The sequence below is a fragment of the Jaculus jaculus genome, chromosome 17 (genome assembly GCF_020740685.1).
Source record: "Jaculus jaculus isolate mJacJac1 chromosome 17, mJacJac1.mat.Y.cur, whole genome shotgun sequence".
Lineage (NCBI taxonomy): Eukaryota > Metazoa > Chordata > Mammalia > Rodentia > Dipodidae > Jaculus > Jaculus jaculus.
Genome location: NC_059118.1, coordinates 4951175 through 4965840, shown reverse-complemented (window position 1 = coordinate 4965840; position 14666 = coordinate 4951175). Strand labels below are relative to the sequence as shown.

General features: G+C 49.9%; 1 protein-coding gene and 2 non-coding genes across 3 annotated transcripts; all 3 read left to right on the top strand.

Annotated features, from left to right (window-relative positions):
* Rpsa (ribosomal protein SA) lies at positions 1 to 3674 on the top strand. The gene is made up of 7 exons (XM_045137034.1): positions 1 to 103; positions 917 to 1083; positions 1958 to 2076; positions 2229 to 2474; positions 2885 to 3013; positions 3098 to 3263; positions 3530 to 3674. Exons 2-7 carry the CDS (start codon positions 951 to 953, stop codon positions 3622 to 3624), a joined length of 888 nt encoding a protein of 295 aa, XP_044992969.1. The 5' UTR covers positions 1 to 103; positions 917 to 950; the 3' UTR covers positions 3625 to 3674.
* LOC123455668 lies at positions 1661 to 1811 on the top strand. The gene has a single exon (XR_006634052.1). It is a non-coding gene; the product is annotated as a small nucleolar RNA SNORA62/SNORA6 family (small nucleolar RNA).
* LOC123455669 lies at positions 2511 to 2658 on the top strand. Its single transcript, XR_006634053.1, has one exon. It is a non-coding gene; the product is annotated as a small nucleolar RNA SNORA62/SNORA6 family (small nucleolar RNA).
* Positions 3675 to 14666: the final 10992 nt, after the last annotated feature.

Here is a 14666-nt window from a genome sequence, read left to right as displayed (position 1 = left end):
GCTTCCCCTGCCATTGGCCGGCGCCGCAGTATATAAGAGCGTCACTTCCTGCGGCCTGTCCTTTCCGCGCTACCCTCGTAGGGGTCCATGCGGCGTTGTCCCGGTGCGTGTCCTGAGCGCGCCGCTGAGCCGCGGGCTCGAGCCTCGTGCCGGGCGGAGGCCGCGGGGACCGGCAGCGGACGGGGAGGGGCCGGGCGCGGCGTGGGGACCGGGAGCGGACGGGGAGGGGCCGGGCGCGGCGTGGGGTCGCGGGCCGGGCGGTTGCGCGGGTTTTCCCCGTGCTGCCGTGCAGGCCGCGTTGGACGTCCTGTGGTGAGGGCGCGGCGCAGGGAAACGTCCTGAAAATGCCCACTACGGCCCCAGGGTTACCTGGAGCGGCCGACGTCGCTGCAGCTTCACAGCTCATGGCTTTGGTTAGTCCTGTGCGCCATTTCGTGCCATTGCTGCTTTGGAGAAATCCTTATAAGCTGCTCTCCAAACTCAGTACCTGACAGTGTCGAGGCCCCTGGTTGCTTTATTTTTGGATTTTGGAGGTAGGAGCTCAGGCTGGCCTTGAATTCACAGCGATCCTCCTACCTCTGCCTAAGTACGGAGGTGAAAGGCGTGCTCCACCATGCCCAACCTTGCTTAAGCTTTTTTTTCCCGAGACGGGGTCTCAGTCTGGCCCAGGCTGGACTTAAACTCACAACGATCCTCCTACTTCTGCCACCAAGCCCGGATTTGTTTACTTGTTTTAATAGTTTTTCATTTAGTAGCCAGCAGAGAATGGGCGTGCCAGGACCTCCTGGCCCACTGCGAACAAACAATGCCACTGAATATCTGGGTACGGGGAATCCAGGCTGCAAGTTACAATACATCCTCTCGATGTCACTCGCGGCTACCAAACTCGTTAGACTGTTCACTATTGCTTTTTCAGATTCCCGACGTAACTTAAAAGGGAAGCTAACACAATGTCCGGAGCCCTCGATGTCCTGCAAATGAAGGAGGAGGATGTCCTCAAATTCCTTGCAGCAGGAACCCATTTAGGTGGCACCAACCTTGACTTCCAGATGGAGCAGTACATCTACAAGAGGAAGAGTGACGGTCAGTGGCTGCTTTAGTGTCTTTTTTTAAAAATTATTTATTTATTTGAGAGCGACAGACACAGAGAGAAAGACAGGTAGAGGGAGAGAGAGAGAATGGGCGCGCCAGGGCTTCCAGCCACTGCAAATGAACTCCAGACGCGTGCGCCCCCTTGTGCATCTGGCTAACGTGGGACCTGGGGAACCAAGCCTCGAACCGGGGTCCTTAGGCTTCACAGGCAAGCGCTTAACCGCTAAGCCATCTCTCCAGCCCTGCTTTAGTATGTTTATTACGTTAACTGTAAGCACAAGTTTTGATGCTGCGAGGAAACACATTGAGGCTCTCGTGGAAGATATGGCAGTTCTTACAGGTTGTGGGACATTGAGAGGTCATTTCCTGGAGTGCATGCTGCATCCTAGGCCCTGATGCATATCCCTCAAGATTGTGGGGAGAGAAGACTAAGGTGTAGGCATGGACTGCTGTTGGGTTAGGTGGAGTGGGTCTGCACTGTTCATAGAAGTGGGAGATGAGAACAGAACAGAAGCCCCAGGCCGCTGGAGGGCTCGCGTGGGGCAGCAGCCTTGGTGGCTGACTCTAGGCTGCACACTGTTAAAGCTCAGGGTGGAGGCCAGTCTTGGCCAGTGAGCTTCTGAGTGTCGGAAGTGTGCTACATCAAAGGCAGGGATTTCGCTCACACCAGTAGAGCTTGCCTCTTTGACTGGAGTTTGATAGTAGTCACTGCCACACAATGCTTTATAGAAGGATGTCTGTCCGTGCCACCAGGTCAGCTGTTTGAGGAACCATCTGGGTATATGATCAGCATACATGAGGCCCTGGGCAAAATTCCTCAGCATTGCTGTACTGCCCCTTAAAAGGCACACCCACTTTCTCCTAGGCATCTACATCATCAACCTGAAGAGGACCTGGGAAAAGCTGCTGCTGGCAGCTCGCGCCATCGTTGCCATTGAGAACCCTGCTGATGTCAGCGTGATATCCTCCAGGAACACGGGCCAGGTTGGTGGGCAGTGGTGGGTGTGTGTCCGGCAGCCTGAGCCTTGACTGAGCTGCCTCCCAGGCAAGAAGTAACCTCTGGGGGGAAGAAAAGTAAAGGGTAAGAAAAGTGCACATGCCTGTCCTGCACCGGTGGACTCTCACCTGTCTTACAGCGCGCCGTGCTGAAGTTTGCTGCTGCCACCGGAGCCACGCCCATCGCCGGCCGCTTCACCCCTGGGACCTTCACAAACCAGATCCAGGCAGCCTTCCGGGAGCCTCGTCTTCTGGTGGTGACTGATCCCCGGGCTGACCACCAGCCTCTCACAGAGGCGTCCTACGTCAACCTGCCTACCATTGCTCTGTGTAACACAGACTCTCCTCTGCGCTATGTGGACATCGCCATCCCCTGTAACAACAAGGTACCCGTTCTGACATTCCGGAACATCCTCGTGTTCTGTGCACATTGTTAGAGCTTGGAGTTGAGGCCACAAGCTGGCCAGTGAACTCACAAGTGTAGGTAGTGTGCGACATGAGTGGCAAGTTTTCGCTAACGCTCCGCTCTAACCCGGTGAGTGGAGTTTGATAGTAAACTGTGCTACAAGCATAATTGTAACTAATGCTCGCGAAGTGTGGGTCTTACAGAGGTGGTTCGAGGGAGGGTGGGTTTGGGCCCGTTTCCTGCTCTCAAAACCCTGGTTGCACATTTGAAATGTGGGCATGAGAAGCCCTTACATAAATTAAGACCAGGACTTCATACCAAGGGCCTTAAATGATGGGGGTTACATAGGGGCTGGCCAGATACCACTCTGGTGACTTGGGACTCTTTCAGGGTGCTCACTCCGTGGGTCTCATGTGGTGGATGCTGGCCCGGGAAGTCTTGCGCATGCGTGGCACCATCTCCCGGGAGCATCCCTGGGAGGTCATGCCCGACCTGTACTTCTACAGAGACCCTGAGGAGGTAAGCTGTCCCCGAGAGGCTGTGGTCTGCTTGGGAGAGGTGGGTGGTCGGCTCTTGTAGTAAGCTCATTGCTTGCACACTCAGATTGAGAAGGAGGAGCAGGCCGCTGCCGAGAAGGCCGTGACCAAGGAGGAGTTCCAGGGAGAATGGACCGCGCCGGCTCCTGAGTTCACTGCTGCCCAGCCTGAGGTGGCAGACTGGTCTGAAGGTGTGCAGGTGCCCTCTGTGCCTATCCAGCAGTTCCCAACAGGTACGTATCAAGACCCCCCCCCCCCCCGCCACACACACACACACACACCTACCCACCCACCCCCGGCCTGTGGAGTTTGAAGGGTTTGCTATGGCCTGAGATCTGGGAAGGACATGGCTGGGCAGTGAGGTTTCACACCATTGTGTGCCATAGCAGCTAACTGGACGAGCTCTTTGGGATAGATGCCTGCGGACGGTTTTCAGGCTTGGTGTCTGGGGTTCTGCAGGAACGTGTGGTGTTCATGACATCTGTCGTTTTCTTTGCAGAAGACTGGAGTGCTCAGCCGGCCACTGAGGACTGGTCTGCAGCTCCCACCGCTCAGGCCACTGAGTGGGTGGGGACGTCCCCTGAATGGTCCTGAGCGATGTCTGCAGACTCAAGAAAGGTGGAAATAAACAGTTTTTAACAGTTGTTTCTCAGGTGTTTTATTTTGGGCCACAGTGTCTGGAATTGCTTTTGGGGGGGGCTTGGAGCAAGCACTGCTGAAAGGTGACAGGTTCCCTCCTATATGGTGGCTCTGAGGTCACAGAGTGGAGTGGGAGTGGGCTTTAGGTGTTTCTGTGGGGGAGGTCCTTGTAGCTGAGATAATCTGACGGGTTGCAGTATTATGGCCCAGAAGCTAGGAATAGAGCAGGAAGGGGGATAGGTAGAAAGTCAAATGAGAGGTGGGGTGGCATCCATAGAGAAAATACCTGAGACAGAAGGGAAGCAGTGGTTTCTAGCCTTTGTGTCTAGGCTATTGGGTGTGGCAGACTGCCCCAAGAGGGGCTTGTGTTAAATGTAGGCACCGCCTAGCAAGCCTCTGGGAAGTGAGGCCTTTTAAGACCTCAGTTCGGGGCCAGTTGGGAAGGAGAGCTCTGAGACTTAACAAAAGGTGTGAATAGCCCTATGGGTGTAGGTAGTGTCTAGAGAACTTGTTCAGTGGCTGCCATTAGTGTTGGAGAATATTGTGAAGCCAAGGGAGGTGGTCAGTGGAGCTGAGTCACCCTTGCTGTGCACCACAGGGGGTTTCAAGTGTGACCTGGGGCTGGGAGCCGCGAGGGTGGCACTGGCGAGGGAGACTGGAGGTGTCAGGAGCCTGGTTGTAGAAGACCACCTAGAAAGTATTCCCAGTGGCACGTGTGAGGCACAAACCTGTCCTTACTCCTTGACACTGATTCAAGTGAGCCACCCCCTTCCAGCAGCTCCTTCCCTTGACACAACTTAACTGGCCCCAATGTCTGAAAACCAGCTTACTGTTAGCACTACCTACCTTGAAGATTTCGCTTGATCCTGTCATGGCTTCCCTGGGCATTGTCTGCAAACTCGACCCTGTACAGTTCTCTCAGGGACCCCTGCTTTTCATAGGGCATTGGGCAGTAAACCCTTCCAGGGTCTTGGGAGATAGATGGCTCAGCAGTGAGAGGCACTTGCAAAGCCTGATAGTCCTGGTTCAGTTCCCCAATGACTGCATCAAGTTACAAGTGTCTGAAGTTCATTCACAGCGGGGTGTCAGAATGCCCTAGCACTCATTTTCTCCCAAGGAGTCTGTAGCTGCCAGTGGCTTGGGTTCATCGAGAAGTGCCCACCCACTGCGGGGATGTGCTCTTCTGGTTCTTGAATGGGTGGGTCTGGCCAGTCCCAAGGATACCCTCTAATAGCCTGTGGCCTGTGTGAATTCCCTGGCCATTGCATCATGGTGCAATGCTGCACAGAGGGTTGCATGTTTCTGGAATCAAGGGCACTAACAGTATGTATCTTGTGACATGATTAGAAAAGATAATGTACTGGTAGTCTTTTTTTTTGAATTTTTTTCTTTTATTTACAAACAATAATGTACTCTGAGCATAATCATCCCACTATCTTTGTCTCCCCTGCTGTAGCCCCTTCCGCTGAACCCCCTTTCCAACTAGTCTCTTCTATTTTGAGGTCATCATTTTTCCCTTCTATTATGCAGGTCTTGTGCAGGTAGCGTCAGCCACTGGGAGACCGTGAATAGCAGGGGCATTTGGTGTCTGGGCAGCATTGCAAGCACGCCCCCTTCCCTTGGCTCCCGCGATCTTTTCCTCCTCAGTGGCCCCTGAGCCCTACAGGGTGCGCCGGAGACGTCTCATTCAGCGCTGCGCGCTCGACTTGTTACTTCTCAATACTTTGAGTTTTGAGTCACCCCAGCAGTCAACTGCCATCTGAAAAAAGCTTTACCCGAAAGTGAGATTAACGTATATGTGGGCATGCAACCCTTAATCAAGAACCAGCTGAGAACCTGTCTCCACAACACAGGTTATGAGCAGGTTATGACATGGAGCCTCTGCTGCGCCCCAAGGTCACAGTTCCTGTGGGACTAACCCTGGCTGGCCTGGCTGCACCCTTTCAACGGAGTCAGATGATTGTGTTCTTGTGTGGTTTTGAGACTGGATCCCCATCACTAGTACACTCGGTCCCTCACAAGGCAGCCCTGGGGGACTAGGGTGTCCAGTCCTTATGCCAACTGGCTCGCTTCACACGGGCCTCCCTGAGCCTCTAGTGCAGCTCAGTCCGTGTCTACATGACAAAAACATCCAGGTAGGCCCAGGCCGCAGGGCGACAGGAGGACCTGGAGTTCCAACACAGTGAACTAGACAGCCCAACTCGGACAAACATGACGGTCTGCGCGGGGTTTTGGACCCACCACGCAAAGCACCTTGCTTATCTAGTTGATACTGAGCTCAGCCTCACTTAGGCACAGCTCCACAATTACCCAATTTTACATTTGCAAAGAATCTCAAGTAAAATTCAATAATCTACATTGCACAAATATTTATTAAGCACTTACTCTGGCCCAAGCGTTATTCTAGGTACTGAGGACAGAGCAAATAAGTGAACTACTAACTAAGGCCCTTTGAGCTTGTAGAAGTGACATTTTGGTTGGCAAAGCCAACAATAATTACTCGTTTTTATGGGAATAAAAGACGATGGGCTCGTGAAGAGGGGAGAAGTGCAGGATGCTTGGGAGAAGCAAATGAGCGAAGAAACCCTCACAGTCAGAGTCAGCCTGGCCTCATCAAAGGAGCCTCCTGGCGACCCGGGGTGGATCCCAGGGGCTGTGAAGGTGCCTGTACCCACGGGAGCATGCTCCTCGGACCAGCTCATGCCACACTCGCCTAACGCATCTGTGTTTCCTCCTCCAGATATTTCTAGAAATGAGCTGGGGACCAGGAAAAGGGTAACACTATACAAACTTACCCTCATCGTGTTGCTTCCTTTTTGAAAGACCAGGGCCTAAGGCACACCCTTCCCTCTCCATGGGTGGCCAGAAGCACCCAACATTACCCAAGCGTTCCTCATCTTGTCCGTAGTGAAAGCTCCCTTCTTACTTCTGGTATATTCCTAAACTAGAGGGGTGCCTGCCATTTGTGATTTGCAAAAGAAAGGCCTAGCCTTCGACAAAGGCCTGGCTTAATACTTGTTTCAAAATCCCTGATAGAGGATTTTTTTTTTGTTAGTATATAATTTCCTACTGTCCAGTAATTGTGTTTTTAAAACAGTATCTGTTAATATTCTGTACTTTAGCAAAATAGATATGAAAAAATAGGATTGGCACAATTAAACTTCTTGGGGAAGGAAAAAAAAAAAACAACAAAACATGAAGCTGGGCATGGTAGCTCACGCCTGTAATTCCGGCACTCAGGAGGTTGAGGCAGGAGAATTGTGATCAGGGCCAGTCTGGGCTATAGAAGGAGACCTTGACTTTAAAAAAGTAAAGAAACAAATCACTGTACTCACAAGAAGGAAGGGGCCTAGAGAATGCGGGGCAGTTAGAGTGATGACCACATCAGTGACATGCAATCTGACTGGCCTTGCGAGGGAGTGAGGGGAGAGGCAGGGCTGAGGTGGTTCTGCGGATCTCATGGATCCACAGATGGAAGAGTACCAGAGCGTGCCCAGCAGGGTCTGAGCACATACCCTAGAAAGCCCAGAGTGCGAGATCACCTCCTCATCAAAAGTGACAGTTCCCAAGAACGAACGAGACCAAGGGCAACCATACTCTGTCATCCAAGAGCCATATCACCAAATTCCAACAAATAAAACAGACAGGAGAAAAGGAAAGGATCCAAGGCTATGTGTGCCGGCTGAGGTTCGCCCAGGTGCTCTCTCCCTGCTTGCACAAGTAACAGCATAGGTAACAGATGTCTCCAGGTTTAACTGCACATGGGCCAAAAAACTGTATCCATCCATGAAAGAAAGATGTCCATCCAAGGAAAGCATGCAGGGCTCTTGCATGACTTCAGAGGGTGGGCCACAGCTTGAGCAAAGACGTGGCTTTAGGAAATGGTAGGAAAGATCTGGAAGGATAGCTCCTGTTGCCTCTTTCTGAGGCCTTTGAGCAATGAGAACTCTGGCTAAATCGAGCCAGTCTGCAGCAGCAACGGAAGGATGCAGGCCTGCTCTCTGGCCCTGGTTGGCTGTGCTAAGCACCTAACAATTAAACAAGTCATTTCCCATCACAAACGTACCATAAACAGGATACAACAGACCAAAATTAGATTACAATCTCAAGGTCTTGGGGACAGGAACTCATACTGGTGGGAATAGAAATGGATGCAGTTTCTATGTATTTAATATATATTTAATAACATAAGTGTCTGCATAATGCATTTAGGAGACCACACCACAGAAAGGCACCCACATTTTCCACAGGGTGTATGCATGAGAATGCTGGTCAATAAACTGGTACGTGACCTGGGGTCACTTACAAGACAATTGATAAACAGTAGGGTTAGACAGCAATGAAATCAAAGGAAGCAGGGCTGCATGCATGGCTTGTGCACACGAACCTTCCACACAAGACTCCGGGCAAAATGAAGTGTATCAAAAATGATCCCTCATACGTGATTCCATGTGCAAAATAATCCAAACCCAGGCAAAGGTAAACCACGTGCCTTAGCGATGGTTGCAGACACACAGACCATTGACAGAAAGTCTAATCTATGGGCTAAAAGCACAATTGATAAGAGAATGTTCAAAGAAGTCAAAATAAAAAGATCATGAGGAAGATGATTTACACAGGTCTGTGCAATCTCGAGAGAAATCAGAGTATCGAAGACAAAGTGTGCAAATACCAACTTCAGAATGTAAGGTCACGTTCCTGCTTGCTCCCCTTCCCCATGACATTGCCACTACCCTAAGGGGAGGGCCTCTGTGCCCCCTCCTTCTTATCCTGGGGTGACTCTGAGTCTCTCCACTAACCACTGAGCTATTTGACTATCCAAAACAGAGCACTAAAAAAAATAGCATTCCTTTTGTCTCGGTCGCTTGGCACATCTGCTCTTGGAACTCCATCATCATCCAGTCAGGAAACCCAAGCCACGAAGGAGAGGAAGCTCTGAGCTCTGGACTCTTAGCAGCCAGTACTCACTTGCTGGTCCAGTCTCAGCCTGAGCCGCCTCAGCTGATGCCACGTGTCATGGGCGCAAGGCACTCCTGCCAAACTCTGCACTTGTAAGCGCAAGTGGCATTTGTGGCTTTCATCAATTTAGCTTTGGGAGAGTTACTAAAGAACACACAAGCACCCTGGTGTCCTAACTGTACCCAATAGGAGGGAACAACTGAAGAAGGCATTTACAACAAAACAAAAACCACCTGAAGTCATGGGCTTTTCCAGGACTGCGTTTTAGTAGCAGCAAGGAAGACTGTAGGCTTATTTTGTCGTCACCCATAATAGTTGTAGGTCTTGCTAATTTGATCACTGAAAAAAAAAGTAACAGTTCAATATTGTTGGTTTCCAGTTCATTTCCATACATGGCAATTGTTACTTCGAACAGTGCCAAAACCAAGATGCTTCAGGAGTTGAAAGTAAGTATAACTAGAGAACGGAAGAAGCGCGCCCGGCCTGAGTGTGGGGCCTGTGGGCTTCTGCCCCGTCCGCCGCTTGCAAGACCTACTCTAGGAAAGAAAACAAGAACATGTAGAGCTCTTAAAGAAAAACTGATTTGAAAGACACTGTTTTATGTAGCAAATAGTTGTGTTTTTTTTTTTTAAGCAGTGTTAAGTAGCCCAGGCTGGACTTGAACTTGCGAACTTCTTGTCTCAGCCTCCCAAGGAGTCAGGGTTATTATCTTCACCCACAGATTGAACTTAAAAGATTGAGATTCCATTTTTGTATACCACTACTATGGCCATTGTTAATATTTCAATATATTACAATTGCTATAGTGCTATTAAACATATATAATTTAAATATTTAAAGGAATTGTAGGCACTGACATAGCTCTTTCCTCATGGAAAGTCACGTTTGTTAGACGAATTTTGCCTCCTTTTTTTGTTTGTCTGTTATCTTACTCATCTGAGGCTGTTTTGGAGACGGTCTTAAAATTAGAGAAAAGTCCCAAGTTCTCAAAGAAAAAAGGCATTACTGACTTCTTGGATTTGAATATTCAGTGATGTTCATTATTATTTCTGAACATTCCATATACTCAGGAAGAAAGTGTGGTCCTTGGCTGGCTGGCAAGCGTTTCTCCATGGACTTGGAAGCTGCGCGAGCCACAAAGGCCCCTTGCAAAGGAATCGAACAGAACAAGTGAAGCCTGCCAGGCTTGCAGTGCCGCTACAGAACCGAACAAGGCGGTCTGCGCTTTGAAATCCGGGTGTTCAAGTGGATGTGTGGAAAACCAGCCATGCATCTGGTACTAAGCCACAGAAACGTGGGGTCCCGCAGAGAGCTAGAAACCTTGTTCAACCTCCACAAACTTCATAATAATTTGGAGAGAGGAAAATCAGAAAGGCATTTTCCATGCACAGACAAAAGGGAACTACTCAGATAGTATTTGACATCTTTTGAGATAAAAAACAAAACAACCAAAAAAAGACAAAAAAAAAAAAAGGCCATAAACAGATTCTATAGGAAGGAGACCAAGTTCCCATATACTTGGCTGCTTGCAAAGTAGTTTCCAGAGGTAATTGTCCTTCTCTCCTCCAGGTGGAGAGTTAGAACCTGAGGAGAACATGATGGCCTCCTAGCTTGAAGAACCAGAATGAATTTGAGACAATAACTCGGCTGGCAGTCCTTGCCGGTAATCTCAAACAGGGACGCGAGTCCATACCCTATCCATAGTTCCACAGGTTTTGTCTTGTGAGCGAGGTAAGCCAGTGATGATTGTGAACAAAGGTTAGGTTACTAGGCCACCAAAGCTGATAACTAGAGAACTAAGAAAAGCTGTCATTGAACTTGACGCAGGTTCCTTTGCAGCATCTGTCCCAGGATCTCCTAAGTCATGGATGCAGATGTACATCTGATATCTCTGTGACCCGCCCAACTGTGGGGTACGGAACAGAGCGGAGCAGGCGCACAGCCCTTCCTTCCTTTCTCCTCTTTCAAGAGCCGGCAGTCATAGCTTGCTGACTCCTGGAATTCAGGTGTCAGAGCCGCAGCGTCCTCCTCTCTTGCCCCCCTCTGAGCTGGGTACTGCTGTCTTAAGAGGACTATCTGTCCTTGGACGATGGTGCCACACTCGTGCTGGACCAGAGAGACTTGGATGTCACGAGTCCTTAAGGTCCAAGTAGGCAGGGACAGGCATAGAGGAATTTAGCACAAGCTGGGTCCCCGTGTTTTGGTCATAAACACAGGGCCTATGGGCCAGTAGCATGGCTGGCTCCCAGCAGGGCACACCCTCTTGACAGTGCGTGAGGAGTCCGTGCTGGGGCGGAGGGCAGAGAGCTAGGCGGAGATCTCTCCGAGGACCTTATTTTCTGGAGGAGAGAGTTGGTTAGGTAAAGGAGGGTGACCAGGCACAATTTCTTCTCTTTAGGGTATGAATCTTGGATCTCTCTCTCTCTCTCTCTCCCTCCCCATCTCTCTCTCTTTCTGTGTGTGTGTGTGTGTGTGTGTGTGTGTGTCTTAGAAAAATAAGCCCAGGAGCATCACAGAGAGGGACGGAATGTGAAGCTGATTTCCCTTGGGTCAATTTCCAAAGTCAAATGTGGGAAGACCGTTTCCCAAGAAGGACCTCACTGTGCTTGTTCACGCAGCATCGCTTTCAGAAGTCCTCACGAAGATCACGCTGAGAGAGAGTTGGTCCTGTGAGTCGCGACAGCATCTTCCAAATGCCCAAGGTAAAGGTCCTGACCACGGCGCCAAGAGACTTCATCAAGTAGACACACAACAACCTATGTGGGTGGGGAAGAAATGTTAAAAAGTGTCTGAGGGGGCTGGAGAGATGGCTTAGCGGTTAAATGCTTGCCTGTGAAATCTAAGGACCCCGGTTTGAGGCTCGATTCCCCAGGACCCACGTTAGCCAGATGCCCAAGGGGGGCGCACACATCTGGAGTTTGTTTGCAGCGACTGGAAGCCCTGGCGCGCCCATTCTCTTTCTCTCTGCCTCTCTCTCTCTCTTTGTCTGCCTCTTTCCCTCTCTGTCTGTTGCTCTCAAATAAATAAATAAACAAAAAAAAATTTTTTTAAGTGTCTGAGGGAGTAGGGGGCTTGGCTCGGCGGTTAGAGGCACTTACTTGCAAAACTTGTCAGCATGGGTTCAAGCCTTCAGCCACCCATGTAAAGTAGAGCCAGAGGTTCCCCACTAGGATCAATGACCTCCTCAGGGGGAGACATTCTTCAAGGGTATAGTCACTGGTGGTCAGCTACTCTCCAGTAAACAGCTCTCTGCCCAGCCCATGCCAGCAACCCATATTTAACACAGTGGTACACACACACAAAAGAGAGAGAAAGAAAAAGAATGAAAGAAGGAAAAAGAAAAAGAGGGCCAGGCATGGTGATTCAGGCCTTTAATTCCAGAACTTGGGAGGCAGAGGTAGGAGGACAGCTGTGAGTTCAAGGCCAGCCTGGGGACTACAGGTTCCCTGGGCTAGAAGTAGGAGGATTGCTGTGAGTTCAAGGTCACCCTGAGACTACATAGTGAATTCCAGGTCAGCTTGGACAAGACTCTACTTGAAAAAACCAAAACCGGGCTGGATAGATGGCTTAGCAGTTAAGTGCTTGCCTGTGAAGCCTAAGGACCCCGGTTCGAGGCTGAATTCCCCAGGTCCCACGTTAGCCAGATGCACAAGGGGGCGCACGCGTCTGGAGTTCGTTTGCAGAGGCTGGAAGCCCTGGCGCGCCCATTCGCTCTCTCTCCCTCTATCTGTCTTTCTCTCTGTGTCTGTCGCTCTCAAATAAATAAATAAAAAATGAACAAAAAATTAAAAAAAAAGAAAAAACCAAAACCAAAAAAGAAAGAAAGAAAAAGTGGGACAGAGGGGATAAGAGAGTATAATAGCAAAAGATATAACCAAAACATATTATATACAGATATGAAATTGTCAAAAATAAAAAATTACGTCTGGGGATATGGCTCAGCCATTAAAAGTGCTTGCTTGAAAAGCCTACTGGCTGGGTTTCCAGTCCCTAGCACTTATGTAAAGCCATATAGGCAAAGTGGCACATGCATCTGGAATTTATTTGCAGGGGCAAGAGAGCCTTGGTGTGTCCATACTCTCTCTCTTGCTCTCTCTTTCTCTCAAATAAATAGCTAAATCGGAAATAATAATAAAAAAAATTTAAGTGCAAAAAATGTAATTAAGACAATAACCTCATGCTTCTCCTGGGAAGATAGTATACTGTCACTCCTAGGGTTCAGCCAGTTAGGAACTTTCTCAGGAGACTCGAGAGATGGCTTAGGGGTTTAGGTGCTTGCCTGCAAAGCCTAAGAACACAAGGTCAGCTCCCCAGATGCACAAGGTGGTGCACACGTCTGGGAGTCTAACAGCGGCACAGTGGCTAGACGCCCTGGTGCCCATTCTGTCTATCTGCCTCTCTCTCAAATAAATACATACATAAAACCTTTTTAAAAGAAGTTTCTCCTGGCATTCTGCTATTTTGTTAAAAAGAAAAGTTGAACAACGCTTCTTTAGAATGTTTCTACTGGGGGCTGGGGAGACGGCTCGGTAGTTAAAAGCGTTTACTTCAAAAGCCAGCAGGTTCAATTCCCCAGCTACCTACATAAAGCTGGGCCCCCAAACCAGTGCAAACATCTGGTGTTTGTTTGAAGTGGCAACACACGCACACACATCCACACTCAAATAAATAAAAGACCCAACCTACAAAATCAACTTACACTAAAGAATAAAGGAGACAGGAGCTGGAGAGATAGAAAGGTGCAGGCTTGTAGAAATTTACTGAGCCTGCTCCAGGCTCACTTCAGGCTTGATACCAGAGGATGGTCAAAAATAGAGAGAGAGGGCTGGAGAGATGGCTTAGCGGTTAAGGTGTTTGCTTGCAAAGCCAAAGGATCCTGCTTCGACTCTCCAGGACCCACATAAGCCAGATGCACAAGGAGCGCATGAGTCATTTGCAGTGGCTGGAGGCCCTGACGTGCCATTCTCTCTTTCTCTCTCCCCCTCTTTCTGTCAAATAAATAAATAAATAAAAATGTTTTTCAAAAAAATAGAGAGAGGTGGGAAGAGCAAAGAGCTGTGAGCTAAGGTCTGTGGGCATGGAACCTGTCCCACATCAACTCTTAGCCCAAGCCTCGTGCCAGGCTCTGCTCTCCTAGGCTGGCACACCGCAGCTAGGCTGTGTGGCCCACTGATGGTCTCATTCATAGTTGAGTCTTTGTGTGTGCCTGTGTGGTTGGGGGGGGACGGTTGCTGGGCCATGTCCCACATTCGGATAATCAATTTTTTAAAATGTTTATTTATTTAAGAGATAGAGAGACAGAGGCACGCACACAGAGAGAGGGAGAGAATATGGGCGTGCCAGTGCCTCCAGCTACTGAAAACGAACTCCAGACACGTGTACCACCACCATGTGTATCTGGGGAACTGAACCTTGACTGCTAAGCCATCTTTCCAGCCCCCCCCCCTTTTCTTTTTTTGAGATAGGGTCTTGCACTGGCTGCAGGTGACCTGGAATTCACTCTGTGGTCTCAGGCTGGCCTTGAACTCACAGCAATCCTCCTTACCACTGTTATTAAAGGAGCGCACCACCACACCCGCTCGTGTTTTTTTTTTTTTTTTTTTTTTTTTTTTTTTATGGGAGCCAGGCTCGCAACAGGCAAGTCACCATGTTCTTGGGTCATCTCTGTTACTGTCCTGTTGGCCAAAGTAAGTCATCTGTCCAAGGGTAAAAGGCCCTAGCATCGGAGTGTGAGGGTTTTACCAAAGTGGGGAGTACAGGACATGAGAACACCCCAAAAAGCCCCCAGTCACCATCCTAGAGGACATGGGATGGGACGCCTGACCTTCAGTGCTGACCTGGATCCTGGATCGCCTGGAGCGTGGACCCTGCGAGCCTGCAGGAAGCAGACCGCAGGCCGTCACCAGTCTGTGCTCAAGCGAGGCCCGTCCGCGGTCGGTCGTGCGGCTGCTGCCGGGCAGCGGAGGCCCGGGACTGTCGGTGGACCCCGCCTGCTCCGTGCCAGGGAGGACCCGAGTCCCGGCTGAGCCCGGGAACGC

What these genes read in the sequence shown, in the direction of transcription:
- Rpsa (XM_045137034.1), top strand. Translation starts at nt 951, where the DNA reads ATGTCCGGAGCCCTCGATGTCCTGCAAATGAAGGAGGAGGATGTCCTC. An exon ending in CCATCCCCTGTAACAACAAG is followed by an intron (nt 2,475 to 2,884) that starts GTACCCGTTCTG and finishes GGACTCTTTCAG; the next exon opens with GGTGCTCACTCCGTGGGTCT. An exon ending in TATCCAGCAGTTCCCAACAG is followed by an intron (nt 3,264 to 3,529) that starts GTACGTATCAAG and finishes TTTTCTTTGCAG; the next exon opens with AAGACTGGAGTGCTCAGCCG.